The sequence below is a fragment of the Ochotona princeps genome, chromosome 19 (assembly GCF_030435755.1).
Source record: "Ochotona princeps isolate mOchPri1 chromosome 19, mOchPri1.hap1, whole genome shotgun sequence".
In the NCBI taxonomy this organism is placed as follows: domain Eukaryota; kingdom Metazoa; phylum Chordata; class Mammalia; order Lagomorpha; family Ochotonidae; genus Ochotona; species Ochotona princeps.
Genome location: NC_080850.1, coordinates 30,758,052 through 30,773,894, shown reverse-complemented (window position 1 = coordinate 30,773,894; position 15,843 = coordinate 30,758,052). Strand labels below are relative to the sequence as shown.

Here is a 15,843-nt window from a genome sequence, read left to right as displayed (position 1 = left end):
CGTATGGGAAGGTCCAGAAGATAAGCCAACTACTTAGGCCCCTGCCACCTATGTGGGTGAACAGGATGAATATTCTGGTTCCAGTCACTCTTGGGGAGAAATATGTTGCCCAGAAATTGGTTCAAGTGGATGTTTGACTGAAGGAAGAAACTATTGGATCAATCGCTGTATTATACTATATTTTCTTTATTACTACTGAAGATAGCATTGTCAGTTATCTTAGAGACCTTCTTATATGAGTGTGTATTTTGAGAGAAATTGCATTGGTTTGAGAAACTTTGTTTTAATTTAGATTTACAGTTGAATATTTATAAAATACGCACACATACATATATATATGGTATTTATTCATTTGAAAGTCAGTGTTAACACAGAGATAGGAGAGATAGAAATCTTTCATCCCTGGTTCCCTTCCCAAATGTTTACAACAGCTGGAATGAGCCGGCCTGAAGCCAGGAGCCTCTTCTGGGTCTCCTACTACTTTTTTTTTGCCAAGTACATTGGCAGGGAGCTGGGTTGAAAGTAAAGCAGCCAGGACTTGTACCAGCACCAATAGAGGATACTGGTGTTTCAGGGAGCCTCTTAACCCAATGTGCCACAACCCCAGTCCTGAAAAATTAATATGTGCATTGTAAAGATGGTCTGTCAAACAGGTGGTTACATATATGTTTTTAAAATATCATTGTTTGGGTCCTTGGGCCCTTATACCACATTGAAGACATAAAGGAGGCACCTGGCTTCTGGCCTGAATTGGTTCCCCTCTGGCTGTTGTGGCCATTTTGGGAGTGAAGCAATGGATGGAGGAGCTCTCTCTCAGCTGTCTCTCCTCTTTGTTAACTTGCCTTTCAAATAAAAATGAAACAAATCTTTTAAAAAAGAAATGTAATTGCAATTTGCATTTTTATGCTTATTCTTCCCCTGCACTACCTGATTGATGCCCGGTGAAGGAATCGGCAAATTGTCAACTGCTGATGGTAAAGCTTTTGCAGATCCGGAGGTCCTCCGAAGACTGACGTCCTCCGTTAGTTGTGCGCTGGATGAAGCTGCTGCTGCCCTGACTAGGATGAGAGCAGAAACCAGCCAGAATGCAGGCCATGTGGACACGTATGTTTCATGACTTCAACTGGCTATTAGACATGTTCTTGAGTGGATTTGGAAAAGTATCCTGCTTTGGTTAAATGTATCTTCCAGAAGAGCTTAGACATTTTTGTCAAATTGATATTGTATTTTATGTGTGTGTATATGTGATACTGTATAAGTATAAAATTGGCATTTTTTATTCAAGGTGTTTAAGTGTATTTTATTGAGCATTCCTATGGAGTGTACTATGCTAGAGACTGGGAAATCCAAACTGAGTAATACATGGTTTCTACACACGGTTTACACCTGGGTTCCTGCACATAATGCAGCAATCTGATTGCTGGCCGCCCAGATATGGTCCATGAACTAGCAATATTAGCGCCATCTCAGAGCTTTATAGCAGTGCAGAATCTTATGCTCTTTCCCAGGTTTTGAGTTTGAATCTGCATTTTAACAAGAATGTGAGTGATTTGTATGTATGTTAAAGTCTGAAGATCATTGATGTAATCCTTTTGTTGTAAAATATTTTCTTAGATTTCTACCTTTATTGTTAACCAAACAAAATTTATGCCATAAAATTATAATTCAGAATATTTTGTTACACTTTTAGGATTTAAAAACTTGTACATTAAATTCTTTTGAAAAGTTTACTTGAAGGATAAAAACAGCAACTAGTTTGAAACTCACCTCTAGCTTTCTGGCTTGGTTGACATACATGTTTAATTAGAGTTGCTTGGCCAGTGATATATGTTCATATTTTTTTCTTTATACTTACCATGATTTTTCTGGACCATTAGTTTTTCTATACTGATTATTGAATGGTTTTAATTTCAGTCGAAGCCTGGCAGAAGCCTGTTCAGATGGGGATGTGAATGCTGTACGTAAATTGCTAGATGAAGGAAGAAGTGTAAATGAACATACAGAAGAAGGAGAAAGCCTGTTGTGTTTGGCTTGTTCAGCAGGGTACTATGAATTAGCACAAGTAAGCAGAAGTTATCTTTACTGACTGTAATTCTGCAAGGATTTTACGGTTTTATTCATCTTTATTCCTGTAAACATATAATTTGATTTTCTGGTCATTTTTCTGGTGTAGGCAAAATAGCAACATGTTTAATGACAAAACAAAAATATGAGATAGTAACAAGGAAGAGATGCAAGGAAACTCTTTGTATCACTGCCTCACAGTTTTTGTTTTGTAAATTAAAACTGTTTTGAAATTGTTTTAAAAAAGCACAAGATATATAAGAGCATTTAGTGAAAAGGAGAATCAAAGAGATGATTTAAATGAAAGAGAGGTAACGAGAGACAGATCTTTAATTTACTGTTTCTCTCCCAAACTAGAAGCCAGGAAGTCTATCTGGATCTCCCTCCTGGGTGGCAGGGACCAGATATTTGGACCATCTTCCGCTGCCTTCCCAAATGTGTTAGTGGGAAACTGGTTTGGAAGGTGGTTTAACTCAAACTAGCATGCTAGTGTGGGATGCCCATATCCCAAGAACTGATTTAACTTCTGTGCCATAACACCAGCCCCTGAACCTAACTTTCTGCAACTTTCTGAAGGCCTCTCATATAATTCATTTTGTTGCCTATGTATTCAGTTTCATTTTTCTGCCATTTCAAACAAGTCTTACTTAGTAAAACATTATGCTTGGAATTAAAAAAAATTGTATTTGTACCACATAAAGTAATACAATTAATTTCATTTTTTTCCACAGGCTTTTTGAAATACTATTATGCTGTAAAATAGAAGTACTTTCTTTACCTGACATTTTGACAGTGAAAAATACTGTATTTTCAAAATTATTACAGTTAATTTTTTATCACCACTCCAAAACTGTAATTTCCCAGGTTTGGTATATTTCCTAGAAATGCTGTGAATAGTAAGAATTGACAGTATTTTTCCCTGTGTATGTGTTTTAAAGGTCTTGCTTGCTATGCATGCTAATGTTGAAGATCGAGGGAATAAAGGAGACATAACTCCCTTGATGGCAGCTTCCAGTGGAGGTTATTTAGATATTGTGAAGTTATTACTACTTCATGATGCAGATGTCAACTCCCAGTCTGCAACAGGTATGTAGAGAATCATGTGTTGAGAGAACTGAAGTTAATATACATAATCTAAGAGCTAAAAGTTTGTTTCTTAAGTAAAGCAATAGGTAAAATTTTCTTACTACAAATAAACATGTTTTAATTCTATTTTTCCATAATTTTGAGGAAAATAAATTATTTATTTGAGAGGTAGAGTGAACTCCCAACTGCTGGTTCACTCCCTGAAAATGGAAATCAATCTAGATCTCCCACATAGGTGTCAGGACTCAACTGCTTGAGCCGTCACTGCTGCCTGTGGAGGTCTGTGTTAGCAGGAAGCTGGATGCTGGAGACCAAGATGCACCTCTTAGTTAGATACTCCTGATGTGGGATCTGGGTATCTTTAACTGCTATGTTATATGTGAACACCCTGCCTGTGAATTTTTGAAATACACTCATTTATCCTGAGTTAGGGGTATAGATTTAATGTTGAGTTTTTTGGATTTAATTTATGCCCTAGTGAGGCAACCATATTTTTTTTAACCATATGATTTTTTAAAAATGAAAATAATTAAAACATTTCAGTTTTAATACCATGATGCATAGCCTAATTTATTTTCAAAGTGAGCATGACTTTTTTTTAAGATTTGTTTATTTATATTGGAAAGGTGGATATACAGAGAAGAGGAGAGACAGAGAGGAAGATCTTCCGTCCAATTATTCACTCCCCAAGTAACTGCAATGGCCAGAGCTGAGCCAATCCAAAGCCAGGAGCCAGCTCCTCTGGGTCTCCCACGGGGGTGCAGGGTCCCAAGGCTTTAGGCTGTCCTCCACTGCTTTCCCAGGTGACAAGCAGGGAGCTGGATGGGAAACAGGGCTGCTGGGATTAGAACTGGAGCCCATATGGGATCCCCGCACATGCAAGGCGAGGACTTTAACCACTACACCATCGTACCGGGCCCGAGCATAACTTTCTAGAAAGGATTTTAGGTCACTTTGCTTGACTGATTTCTCTTTTAATGATGCATACTGCCATAATCTCTAAGAGGATTGAACAATTGAATTCTGAATAGATTGAGTTCTAAAATGCTAATTTTCTTTAAAACAGTCTTTGTCCCCTGCTGTTGCTTGGCTAAGCTGCCTCCTTCTTACCTTTAACTTAAAACAACAAAACAAAACAAAAACACAGGAAATAAGTAGCATATCACAGGAATTATGATATCTTTTTTTTTTTAAAGATTTATTCATTTTATTACAGCCAGATATACACAGAGGAGGAGAGACAGAGAGGAAGATCTTCCATCCGATGATTCACTCCCCAAGTGAGCCACAACGGGCCAATGCGCGCCGATCTGAAGCCGGGAACCTGGAACCTCTTCCAGGTCTCCCACGCGGGTGCAGTGTCCCAAGGCATTGGGCCGTCCTCAACTGCTTTCCCAGGCCACAAGCAGGGAGCTGGATGGGAAGTGGAGCTGCCGGGATTAGAACCAGCGCCCATATGGGATCCCAGGGTGTTCAGGGCGAGGACTTTAGCTGCTAGGCCACGCCGCCGGGCCCGGAATTATGATATCTTAAAGAAATGTTTCTTGAGTTTGCTGAGGGAGGCATTTAGCTCTCTTGCCTGATTCATATTGTAAGTACAGGGTAAAGATAGTCAACAGAAAAGCATACCTGAACAACACTCTGGCTCATGATTAAATCTGTGAAAATGAAAGGGATATAATATAAAAGTTAAGAAATGAGTATTACATAGAAAGAAAATGCTAAATGCATTGTAGAGAGGATTGTTGTACCAGATTTACATATTTTTTGTCTGAGTATGAAAGCAATATATGCTCATTCTAAGAATATTTGAGAAAATCAGGCCCAAAACATTGATTTAATTGGCTGATCATCCGTTTGTAAGCACTGGGATCCCATATGGCCACTGGTTTGTGTCCTGGCTGCTCCATTTCCCATCTGGCTCCCTGCTTGTGGCCCAAAGCATTGGGACCCTGCACCTGCATGGGAAACCTGGAAGAAACTCCTGGCTCTTGGCTTCAGATTGGCTCAGCTTCAGCCATTGTGATCATTCGGGGAGTGAACCAGTGGATGGAAAATCTGTTTCTCTTCTCTATGAATCTCATCTGTCTGTCCAATAAAATTAAACAATTGAAAAAAGCAGGCAAGTAGGATCAAAGATTGTTCTGTATTCTCTGTGGTACAGAAGTCACCATTTTCATGTTAATTTAATTCCTTCCAATTCTTTTGGTTTATAAATGTAGAGTTATTGCATTGTCATACTGCCATTTAAAAGTCAAATATGCACTGTGTAATTCTGACTTCACCTATTTTCTGTTTTTCCATTTAAAATGTTTGAAAGATTGCACAATATTCCACTGCATTACTCTGCCATTATTTTTTTTGGCATAGAAACATTTATAGGTTGTTGAAGCATAGGGAAAGATTTTTAAATTAGACAACATAGTTAAGAAAACTAAACAACATTCTTTGAGTGCAGTGAGTTGAGCCACCATGTGAGATGCTTCTTATCCAGCCCCAATTTGACATGTCTGGAAAGGTAACCCAAGTAGTTGGACCTCTGCCACCATGTGGGGAACCAGGATGAAGCTTCTGCTTTTGTAGACATTTGTGGAGTGAAGCAGCAGATGAAAGATCCATCTAGTCCTCTCTGTCTCTCTGTACCTCCCTCCTTCTCTGTCACACTGCCTTTCAAACAAATACATCTTAAAAAATGGACCCCTAACCCAACCTGTGTGTGTGTGTGTCTGTCTGTCTGTGTTGTCTATGTCTGCCTGCCTTTCAAAGAAAGAATGAAATATTTTTAAAAACAAAAATCACAAAAACTTGATGTGGTTAAGAGCATCATGCTGTACACATACATGTTGCTTTTAGAAATAAACACACCCTGTTGGTAAGCCACAACGATGATCTAGTAGATAAAGCTGCTGCTTGCAGTGCTGCCATGGCATATAGTCACTGGTTTGATTCCCAGCTGCTCCATGCTAAGTGCTTGGGAAAAGCAGCTGGATGTACCACCCACATGGGAGATCCAGTTGAAGGTGGCCTGTTACTGGTCTGGCCCACCCCCAACTGTTGTGGCTGTGGGAGAAAGGTGGACGTTGAACCAGCAGATTGAAGATCCTTCTCTTTCTTTCTGCCCCTCTCTACCTCTCCATCTCTCCCTGTAACACTTTCAAATAAATAAATAAATAAATCTTTTTTTTTAATACACAACAAAGAAGTTGCTGACATCAGTGATTTTACTTTTTTCTTTTTAAACCATTGGGTTTTAAAGTTGTTCAAAGAACCTTTGCACAAAATAGCGTGTGAAAGCACAGATATAATAATGTACTGAGAAAAGGAGAGTTATCGTAAATACAGATGGGTGAGTGATGAGTTTTGTTCAGCAGTTCAGTTGCTGTTTGAGATGCCTGCATTTCCATATTAGGGATCCTGGGTTTGGGTGCCAGCTCTGCTTCTGATCCAGCTCCCTGCAGATATGCTCAAGAGGAGGTAGCAGGTGATAGCTCAGTTGGCTGGCTCCCTGACACATACTTGGGAGACTCAAGAGTTCTTGGCTTCGGGCCTGGCACCATGGCCTAGCAGCTAAAGTCCTCGCCTTGAATGCCCCGGGATCCCATATGGGCACCGGTTCTAATCCCGGCAGCTCCACTTCCCATCCAGCTCCCTGCTTGTGGCCTGGGAAAGCAGTTGAGGACGGCCCAAAGCTTTGGGACCCTGCACCCGTGTGGGAGACCTGGAAGAGGTTCCAGGTTCCCGGCATCGGATTGGTGCACACCGGCCTGTTGCGGCTCACTTGGGGAGTGAATCATCGGACGGAAGAGCTTCCTCTCTGTCTCTCCTCCTCTCTGTATATCTGGCTTTCCAATAATAATAATAAATCTTTAAAAAAAAAAGAGAGAGTTCTTGGCTTCTAGCTTCCATCTGGTACACCTAGCAGCTAGCAAAATTGATCAGTGAATGGACGATTCCGTGTGTCTGAGTCTCTCTCTGCCTTTTAAATAGAGATCAGGGGACTTAGATTTCTGGTCCTCAGGCTTCCCTGTCTCCTGTGATCTCTGAGGAACTTCTTGGTGATGGACAAAGGGTCTTTTTGAACACAGTTGAAAAGCAACAGATTGTTTTGAAAGGAAAGTGAGTCATTTTGAGAGGATGGAGCTTGGGAGAGGTAGAGGTTTTGTTTTTTTGTTTCAACTGAAGCAGAAACAGTATGTAAGAGGAAGGAGTCTGCAAGGCAGTGTGCATACACTGCCTGATGAGTACAGTAGTTGAATGTACAGGCATTGAAGAGGTGTCCGAGCAGTAGCATCATCTTAATTGTATCTGTTGTGTCATATTTTATTTCTTTTTCCTCTTTGTTAGGAAACACTGCACTAACTTATGCCTGTGCTGGAGGATTTGTTGATATTGTGAAAGTGCTACTTAATGAAGGTGCAAATATAGAAGATCATAATGAAAATGGACATACCCCTTTAATGGAAGCAGCCAGTGCAGGTCATGTGGAAGTTGCAAGAGTTCTTCTAGACCATGGTGCAGGCATCAACACTCACTCGAATGAATTCAAAGAAAGTGCTCTTACACTTGCATGCTATAAAGGTACTCATATATGTAAATATTTATTTTTCACAATAATTTTGAATTTTTGAGGATTGAGTATTTTGCTTAAATTAATATTTGTCTTACCTGTACTGTGAGAAATTTCTAGTTTAGAAGAGGTTTATTAGAAAGTCAATTTTGGCCTATATTTCCTATGATGTACTTTCCTAGTGTATCCTTTTTTTTATTATTTTAATTCAAATTTATTCAGTTGCTTATGAAGTTAGCACAGATTTAGAGGATTTCCATTATTTAATAACTTCTGTTTTGTATTATTTTTCAGACCTTTATTTAAAAAATAATATACACATACTAATAATACTAATACACACTTGATGTAGAGAACCTGAAAAATACAGACTAGCACAAAGAAACTTTAAGTGATATGTAATACCATCTAAAGCATGTGAATAGTATTTTAATGTATGTACTTCCATATGTTAAATATATATATAAACAGATACACATCTAAGCATAGACTCATTTTAAATAAAACCGACTCTAACACTCTAAAAACAAAACAAACATACCCAAACATACTCTAGTAAAATAAACATGCTTTGCTTATTATATTTAGTGATGTATCGTGAGCATTTTCCACATTTCAGTAAATATTCTTGCACAACAAGTTTCAGTGATCACATAGATTTTGATTATTTCAGTTAGGATTACATTTGGTTGAATATATCACAAAACTAGAAATGATTTGAAAAGGAAAATCTAAGGGTAAGCCATTGTCATCAAAATTTCAGAATTGTATTTTTCTCCTTCACCATCCTGGTGTGTGGTTTTTGTCTACAGGGATACCTGTGAACCAGAGTGTTAGCTAGGGCCACAGTAATCCATATTCTAGGAAAGAGTAAGAGGGTGAGGGCAAAATAGGGAGTACCTTCCGATTTTAATAAACTGTTTCGGGAGTCCAGTAGTTCCATCTTAAAATTCCCACATACATTTCATTGCGTACACATTTTGCTACAAGGGAGTCTGGGAAAATGTGTCTTTTAGTTAGGCATGTTAACACCCAGATAAAACTGAAGTTCTGTTAAAGAAGAAAAAGAGAATGGATATTGGGTAGGGTGCTAGCAGTCTCTGCCAAATGCAACAAATGGATGCACCGTAATTGCCTATTGTTGGACACTTGAATTGTTCCAAACTTTTCACTATTATTAAAAACACTGTGATAACATCCTTTTGCAGACATTTTTGCCTAATCTCTGATTATTTCCTTAGGATAAATTCCTGGAAGTGGAATTGCTGGGTCAAAGGGTATGGACATTTTTAAGGCTTTTGATACATATTGCCAAATTGCCTTCTAGAAAGGTTGAGCCAATTTACACTCCCACCAGCAGTGTTTGATAGTGCCCTTTACCCCACCCTACACCCTCACCTACACTGGGTATTACCATTCTTTTTAATAATTTACCATTTTGATAGTTAAGAAAATGGTGTCATTTTATTTTGTATTTCTTTAATAGGGAGGTTTAATGTCTTTTTCATCAGTTTAATATTTATTTGCATTCCTTTTTTGAACTCATTTCATATCCTTCACCCATTTTTCTACTGAAATGTTTTTCTTTTTCATATTTGCTATTAAGGCTTTTATATATTAAATATACTAAGAGGAATAGAGTTTTTTGTGCTTATTCAGTGCCATAGTGAATTTATGGTTATTTTAAGGCTGTTTTCTTGGAATATATGACCCAAAGATACTTTACTCGGCTTTCTGTTTGATATCAGTGTTTTGATTTGATAGTTTGTACAGCTTAAGTCAAAAGAAAAGCAGCATTACTGCTTTATCTAACTTGAAATACATGCTTTGGACTACTTTGATGTGAGCTGCTCATTGTTTTAGATTGGCTTTGTAGAAACTCATGATTGATTTATTGGATGCAAAATAAGTTCACATAAATTTTTGTATAGACTTCTGAAAGAAAGATTCCCCATTTTAATACTTAAGCATTAAGTTGATAGTCAATCCTTTAAAAAAACATTTTTTTTTTAAAGGCCATTTGGATATGGTTCGCTTTCTTCTTGAAGCTGGTGCAGATCAAGAACACAAAACAGATGAGATGCACACTGCCTTAATGGAGGCTTGCATGGTAATTTTAAATTGCATTCACTTGAGATTTTATGGGAAAAAATGGCATATATGCTAAACTTGTGAGAACTATTATTTGTTGTTTGGTTTGTATGACTTTTTAGATTAGATTTTAGTTAATGCTTGAGTATCTGTGCTTTTGGAAGAGGACAGTAACAAGCAATCTTGAAGTAATATATTTGCTTTGATATTATTGATAAGACTTGAATCTTGAGATAGTGGGCATATTTCTAATGTTTTATAAGTTTACACTGAAATCTTACTCAAATAGATCTCAAAATATATTGAGTCATACTCTATCTATGAGTAACATATAAAGCATGTAATTGGCTTTTTGAGAATAATTTGGGATTACATTTTAATCCATATCACTTGTGTCACGGAATGGTCACTTTTAATGCTGTCAATCCATAAACCATTTTGTTCTTCCTTTGGAAGCACATGAATATTATGCATTTAATGTGTATCTGTGAAAGATACATCCAAAGAAATTCCAATTGTTCTGAGAAGGTTTTAAGGCTTAGTTATTTAATCATGAAACAGTTGCCTTAGCAGTGTAAATGTTTTTGAAATTTGAATAAGTAAGCTCATTATTATCTATGTTGCTTTCTATTTTAGTGGGTACTCAAAACATAATGGTTTAATATAGCAACCAGTTATCATGATTCTGTGGATTGATGGGGTTGTGATTTTGCTGGTCTTTCTCAATGGTTAGTTTCTCATGCATTTGCCATCAGATAGTAGTTCGGTGAAATTTCTAAGCTGGCTTAATTCATATGTCTGACACCTTGGATATCACTAGAAGACTGAGACCTCATGCTGTGAATGTCTCTCCACCTGACTTCCTTAGGTTTCCTTTAAGTTATCTGAATCCTAAATATTAACATTCCAAGAGAGAACTGGAACCAGCATCATTTCTGCCAAATTCTATATATTGAAACAGTGAGGAAGGAGCCCAGATTCCAGGCAGGGGGTAGGGAATTAAGTTTGTCTCTTGTTAAGAGATTTAAAACATGTATTTATTTGTTTCTTTATTATATATTTATGAGCCATAACAGAGTGTCTATCTACTGGCACACCCACCAAAAAGCCCACAGTTGCTGAGACTAGATATGAGTAAAGCTGGGAGCCAGAAACTTAATACATGTCTCTCATGTTTATAGTAGGAACCAATCTTTCATAAGATCACCACTTGCCTCCCTGGGTACATATTAGCACAGAGCTGGAATCAGAAGCATAGCTCAGATGTGAACCGAAGCACATCAGTATAGAACCTGGGCATCCCAGCTGGCCCCTAACAAAAGGTCTGATGTTTGCTCTTTCACAAGGGTGATTGATAAGAAATTTATAGCCTTCTTTGCACAATAGCCAATAAATTTTGCTGTCATGTCTATAATGTTGTATTTCTGAATGAGATAACCTTCTATCCTTGTTTTATCAAGGATGAACTGATATTTGAAGGTAACCAGTGGAGTACATTTAGGAAAGAGAGATAGCTTCTACAAACAGATTAATGATGGAAATATTTAATGCATTTGCTTAATGAGGTTATTTATTTATTTATTTAGATTTATTTTTATTGGAAAGGCAGATTTAAGGAGAAAGAAACAGAAAGATCTTCCCATCTGCTGGTCAACTCCCCAAATGGCTGCCACAGCCGGAGCTGAGCTGATCTGAAGCCAGGAGCTTTTTCCAGGTCTCCCACGTGGGTTCAAGGGACTCAAGGCTTTGGGTCATCCTCTACTGCTTTCCCAGGCCACAAGCAGGGAGCTGGATGGGAAGTATGGCAGCTGAGACATGAACCAGCAGCTATGTGGGATCCCAGCACCAGCACTTCCAAGGGTAGGATTAGCTAATTGAACCATCAAAAAGAGCCCAAGGTGTTTTTTATTTATTTATTTTTTAATGCTTCTTCTAAATAACTGATTGCAGTATAAAATAGAACCATGTTTTATTTATTTATTTATTATAATCATTTTTTATTGTTATTACTTACATTGTATTATGTGACACAGTTTCATAGGCTCTGGGGAGGACTTTAGCTGCTAGGCTACTGCACTGGCCCCCGATCACAATATTTTGATTATTAATTTTCTTTTTGGGTTAAATTTTTTTCTCTGAATCGGTTTTGCTAGTTTTTGATTTTCTAGGATTTTTTTTCATCTCGTTTAGCTGATTTTGGCATAAGATATAATCTTATTTCTCTGTTAATATGTCCTCTTGTTTCTAGTATTAGAAATTTGAGTCTTTTTCTTGGTCTATTAAATTTGTCAACTTTGATCTTTTTGAAGAAATTGACTTTTTGTCTTAAAAATTAGTTAAATTTCAATTTGTTCCTTCCTTCTCTTCCTTTGCCAGCTGTTGAGATAGGATATTAGATTATTGATTTGAGACATTCACTCTTTTTCTAATGGTGTGGATTTAACGCTATATTTTACCTTAGCAGTGCTTTAGCTATACTATACAAATTTTGACATTTTGTATTTAAAGATTTATTTTATTTGAAAGGCAGAATTAGAGAGAGGAAAGACCTAGAATCTTCCATCCATTTGATTTACTCTCCACATGGTTGCAATGGTCAGAACTGGGCTAGGTCAAAACTAGGAGCCAGGAGCTTCTTCCAGGTTTCCCCTGTGGTGCAGGAGCCCAAGGAGTCAGCTTGTGTTCTGCTGCTTTGCAGGCACATTAGCAGGAGCTTGATTTGAACCAGGATCCACATGGGATGCCAGTGTTGTAGACAGAGCTGGGCCGATGAGGAACCATGAGCTTGCTACAGGTCTTCCCCTTGGTTCCAGGGGCCTAAAGACTTGAGCCTTTTCCTGCTGCTCTTCAGGCCACCATCAGGGAGATGGATAGGAAGTGGAGCAGCCAGCACGAGAACTGGTGCCTACAGGGATAGTAACACCACAAGGCAGAGGACTGGCCTGTTGCATTACCATGCTGGCTCCATGACTTAGGTTCTTTTAAATTTGGGGGGTTTGTTTGTGGGGAGGAGTAGATAAATATTCGACGGGTACTTGAAAACAATGCCTATTTTGTTGTTGAGTGCATTGTTTTTTAATTAGACTCTGTTGGTTGCCATAGTGTTTATTCATCCTTCCTGATATTTTGCTTAGTTTTTAATGGTTGAAAGAGAAGTATTGCAATCTCCAGTTGTAATTACAGATTTGTACATTTCTTCAGTTGCTTCACATGTTGAAGTTCTGTTTGGTGTATATACCTTTTTAGAAGTACTGTGTATTTTGGTAAATTGGCCTTTTTTTTAACGTGAAGACTTCTGTCCTGGCAGTTTTCTTTGCTCTGAAGTCTTCTTCACTTGTAGCTGCTCCTTTTTGAGAACAAGTTTTGCTGAATACATGTGTTTATCCTTTCAGTGTGCCTGCATCAGTTTCTTAAAGCTAGCATTATACTGGATTTATTATAGTGGAGTTTAAAACCCATTTCATCAGTGTCTTTTAATTAGCTTGGTCAAACTTTTGACATTTTGTTTCTAAGCATTTATTTATTTAAAAGGAAGGATTACAGAGAGGGAGAGATCTTCCATCCACTGGTTCACTCTCCAAGTAGCTGAAACTGCTGGGGCTGGACCAGGCTGAAGCCAGGAACCCTGAGCTGCTTCTGGGTCTCCCACATGGGTGCAAGGTCCCGAAAATCTTGTGCTGCTTTCTTAGGTGCATTAGGGAGCTAGGTTAGGGGTGGAACAACCAAGATTCTAACTGGTGCTTTTATGGGATGCCAGTGCTGCAGATGGTGGCTTAATATCCTATGCCACACATTGGCTCCACACTTTTTACATTTAAAGTAGTTGTTAGGTTCTTTTAAAGTTCTTATTTAATATCAAAATGTATTTTTTCTTTGTTTTCTCTATTTTTTCCTTTTATTTAATGTGTTATTAATAGTTACCTCGATGCCATTTTCTACCAGCTCATGCATGTTTGATTTACTTCTAGAATTGCTTGTGTTGTTTTTGTCTTAATTATGTTAATATTTTCTGCCTTTTAATATGCCTGCTATAGACTTACATTACTTGAAAGGCAGAGTGATACAGAGTGATCGTCCAGATGGATGTCCAGGTTTGCTTCCCAAATGCATGCAATAGCTAGACCTAGGTCATTTGAAACCAGGAGCCAGGAATTCTGTCTGGGTCTATTATTTAGCATTGCAAGAAAGTCAGGTAGTGGGGTCAGTGTGTGCTGCCTCCCAGGGTGCACATTGGCAAGGAAACAAGGAAGTTAGATGGGAATCATGGAGTAGCTGAAACTCCAGCTGGCACTCTTGATATGGGATGTGGCTGTCCCAAGCAGTGGCTTAACCTGCATATTACAACACCCACTCCGATCTTTTAATTGGCTTATTTAGTCCATTTACATTTAAGATAATCACTGATATGGTGTTTTCTTTTTTTTTTTTTTAAAGATTTATTTATTTTATTACAAAGCCGGATATACAGAGAGGAGGAGAGACAGAGAGGAAGATCTTCCGTCCGATGAGTCACTCCCCAAGTGAGCCACAACAGGCCGGTGCGCGCCGATCCGATGCCGGGAACCAGGAACCTCTTCCAGGTCTCCCACGCGGGTGCAGGGTCCCAATGCATTGGGCCGTCCTCGACTGCTTTCCCAGGCCACAAGCAGGGAGCTGGATGGGAAGTGGAGCTGCCGGGACTAGAACCGGCGCCCATATGGGATCCCGGGGCATTCAAGGCGAGGACTTTAGCCGCTAGGCCAAGCCGCCGGGCCCTGATATGGTGTTTTAAAATTCAGATTTTACATAACATTTTTCCCTTTTTTTCATTTTTTATTTTATTTAATGTATAATTATTAGTTACTTTGAGGTCCTCCTCTGCTAATGTCTATGATTCACTTCTACTATTGCTTTCATTACTTTATATCTTGATTTTTTAAGCCATTATTTCCTCTTTAATGAGTATAATTTTTTTATTATTGTAAACCATACATTGTTGTTGTAACCTTTTAGAAGCAATGGATTATACTGTCTTCCTTGTAAAACTCTTGGATTTTGCTCTGGCAAGCAATTAAATTCTCAGGAGGTTGCACTGATTCTGATGAGGCTTGATTTCAGCTTTGTGCCTATTCCTATGGTGTGTTCCTTAGACCTTGGGTATGGCCTTCTACCCTCTCAGCTGAAAGCCTAGGTACCCATTTTGGCTGTGTCTGAATTCCCAAGATCTCTAGCTTTTTAGTGGCTAATCTCTGCTAGGCATCCTTGGAATACTAAAATCAGGAGCTAAATATTTAAAAATAATTATTGAGGGTTCCTTCTCTGTGGTTTCTTTTGCTCTGGGAACCTGCCCACAGTCCCCAGGTCCCAAATATCTTGGCTACCTCGTATTCTGATCTTTCCTACCCTTTTAGCCCAGCTAATGTTCATTATATGTAGGCTCTATTTCCCATGACCACAGTTTGGAAGATACCAACAGGAAGTAAGTTGGAATAAATATAGGCTTCATTTCTTGTGCTCCTTCTTTTTCAGTGATTATACCCCTAGCTCGTTTGGTGTCCAATACCCCATATGTATTATCAAAAGGCTGTGTGGTTCCAAAAACTTTTTTGAATCAAAATAAGCTTACATTTTAATACCATTTTTCATGAATTTTTTTGACATATCCTCCTCTCGTGTATTTCTAGTTTGTGGTAGGAGAGTAATTCCTGCTACCTCTCCATAGGTAAGAACAGCCATACATTTTTTAAATACTATTTTACTTTTAAAAAGATATTCTTTTATTTATTTGAAAGGCAGAGTTACAGAGAGGTGACTTTATTTTTACATCTCTGTAGTAGCCTTTCCTCATTGCAGCACACTTTTGTTATGGAAAATATAAAATAGTTTTGGATTCTCAGGGGTTTATCTTGGTGACAAAATTTCAAGTGGTATTGACAGAATTTTTGTTTGTTTGTTTGTTTGTTTCTGTCAGACATTTGTTTCTAAGATAGATGTATTACATTCTCTTTACTGGAATATGCCACCTGAGTTTGAGTGTGACTGAGTATTTGACGTGG

At 38.2% G+C, this 15,843-nt stretch overlaps 1 protein-coding gene across 11 annotated transcripts in view; it reads left to right on the top strand.

Moving 5' to 3' along the window:
• The window catches only part of ANKHD1 (ankyrin repeat and KH domain containing 1), a 117,591-nt gene that overhangs the window by 32,014 nt on the left and 69,734 nt on the right, over positions 1 to 15,843 (top strand). For all 11 annotated transcript variants that reach the window (XM_058677231.1, XM_058677232.1, XM_058677227.1 and 8 more), the window contains 5 exons: positions 948 to 1,104; positions 1,915 to 2,062; positions 3,003 to 3,150; positions 7,495 to 7,728; positions 9,733 to 9,827. In XM_058677231.1, the coding sequence (XP_058533214.1) occupies positions 1,064 to 1,104; positions 1,915 to 2,062; positions 3,003 to 3,150; positions 7,495 to 7,728; positions 9,733 to 9,827 (666 nt within the window). In that variant the 5' untranslated portion in view covers positions 948 to 1,063. The remainder of the gene's footprint in view (positions 1 to 947; positions 1,105 to 1,914; positions 2,063 to 3,002; positions 3,151 to 7,494; positions 7,729 to 9,732; positions 9,828 to 15,843) is intronic.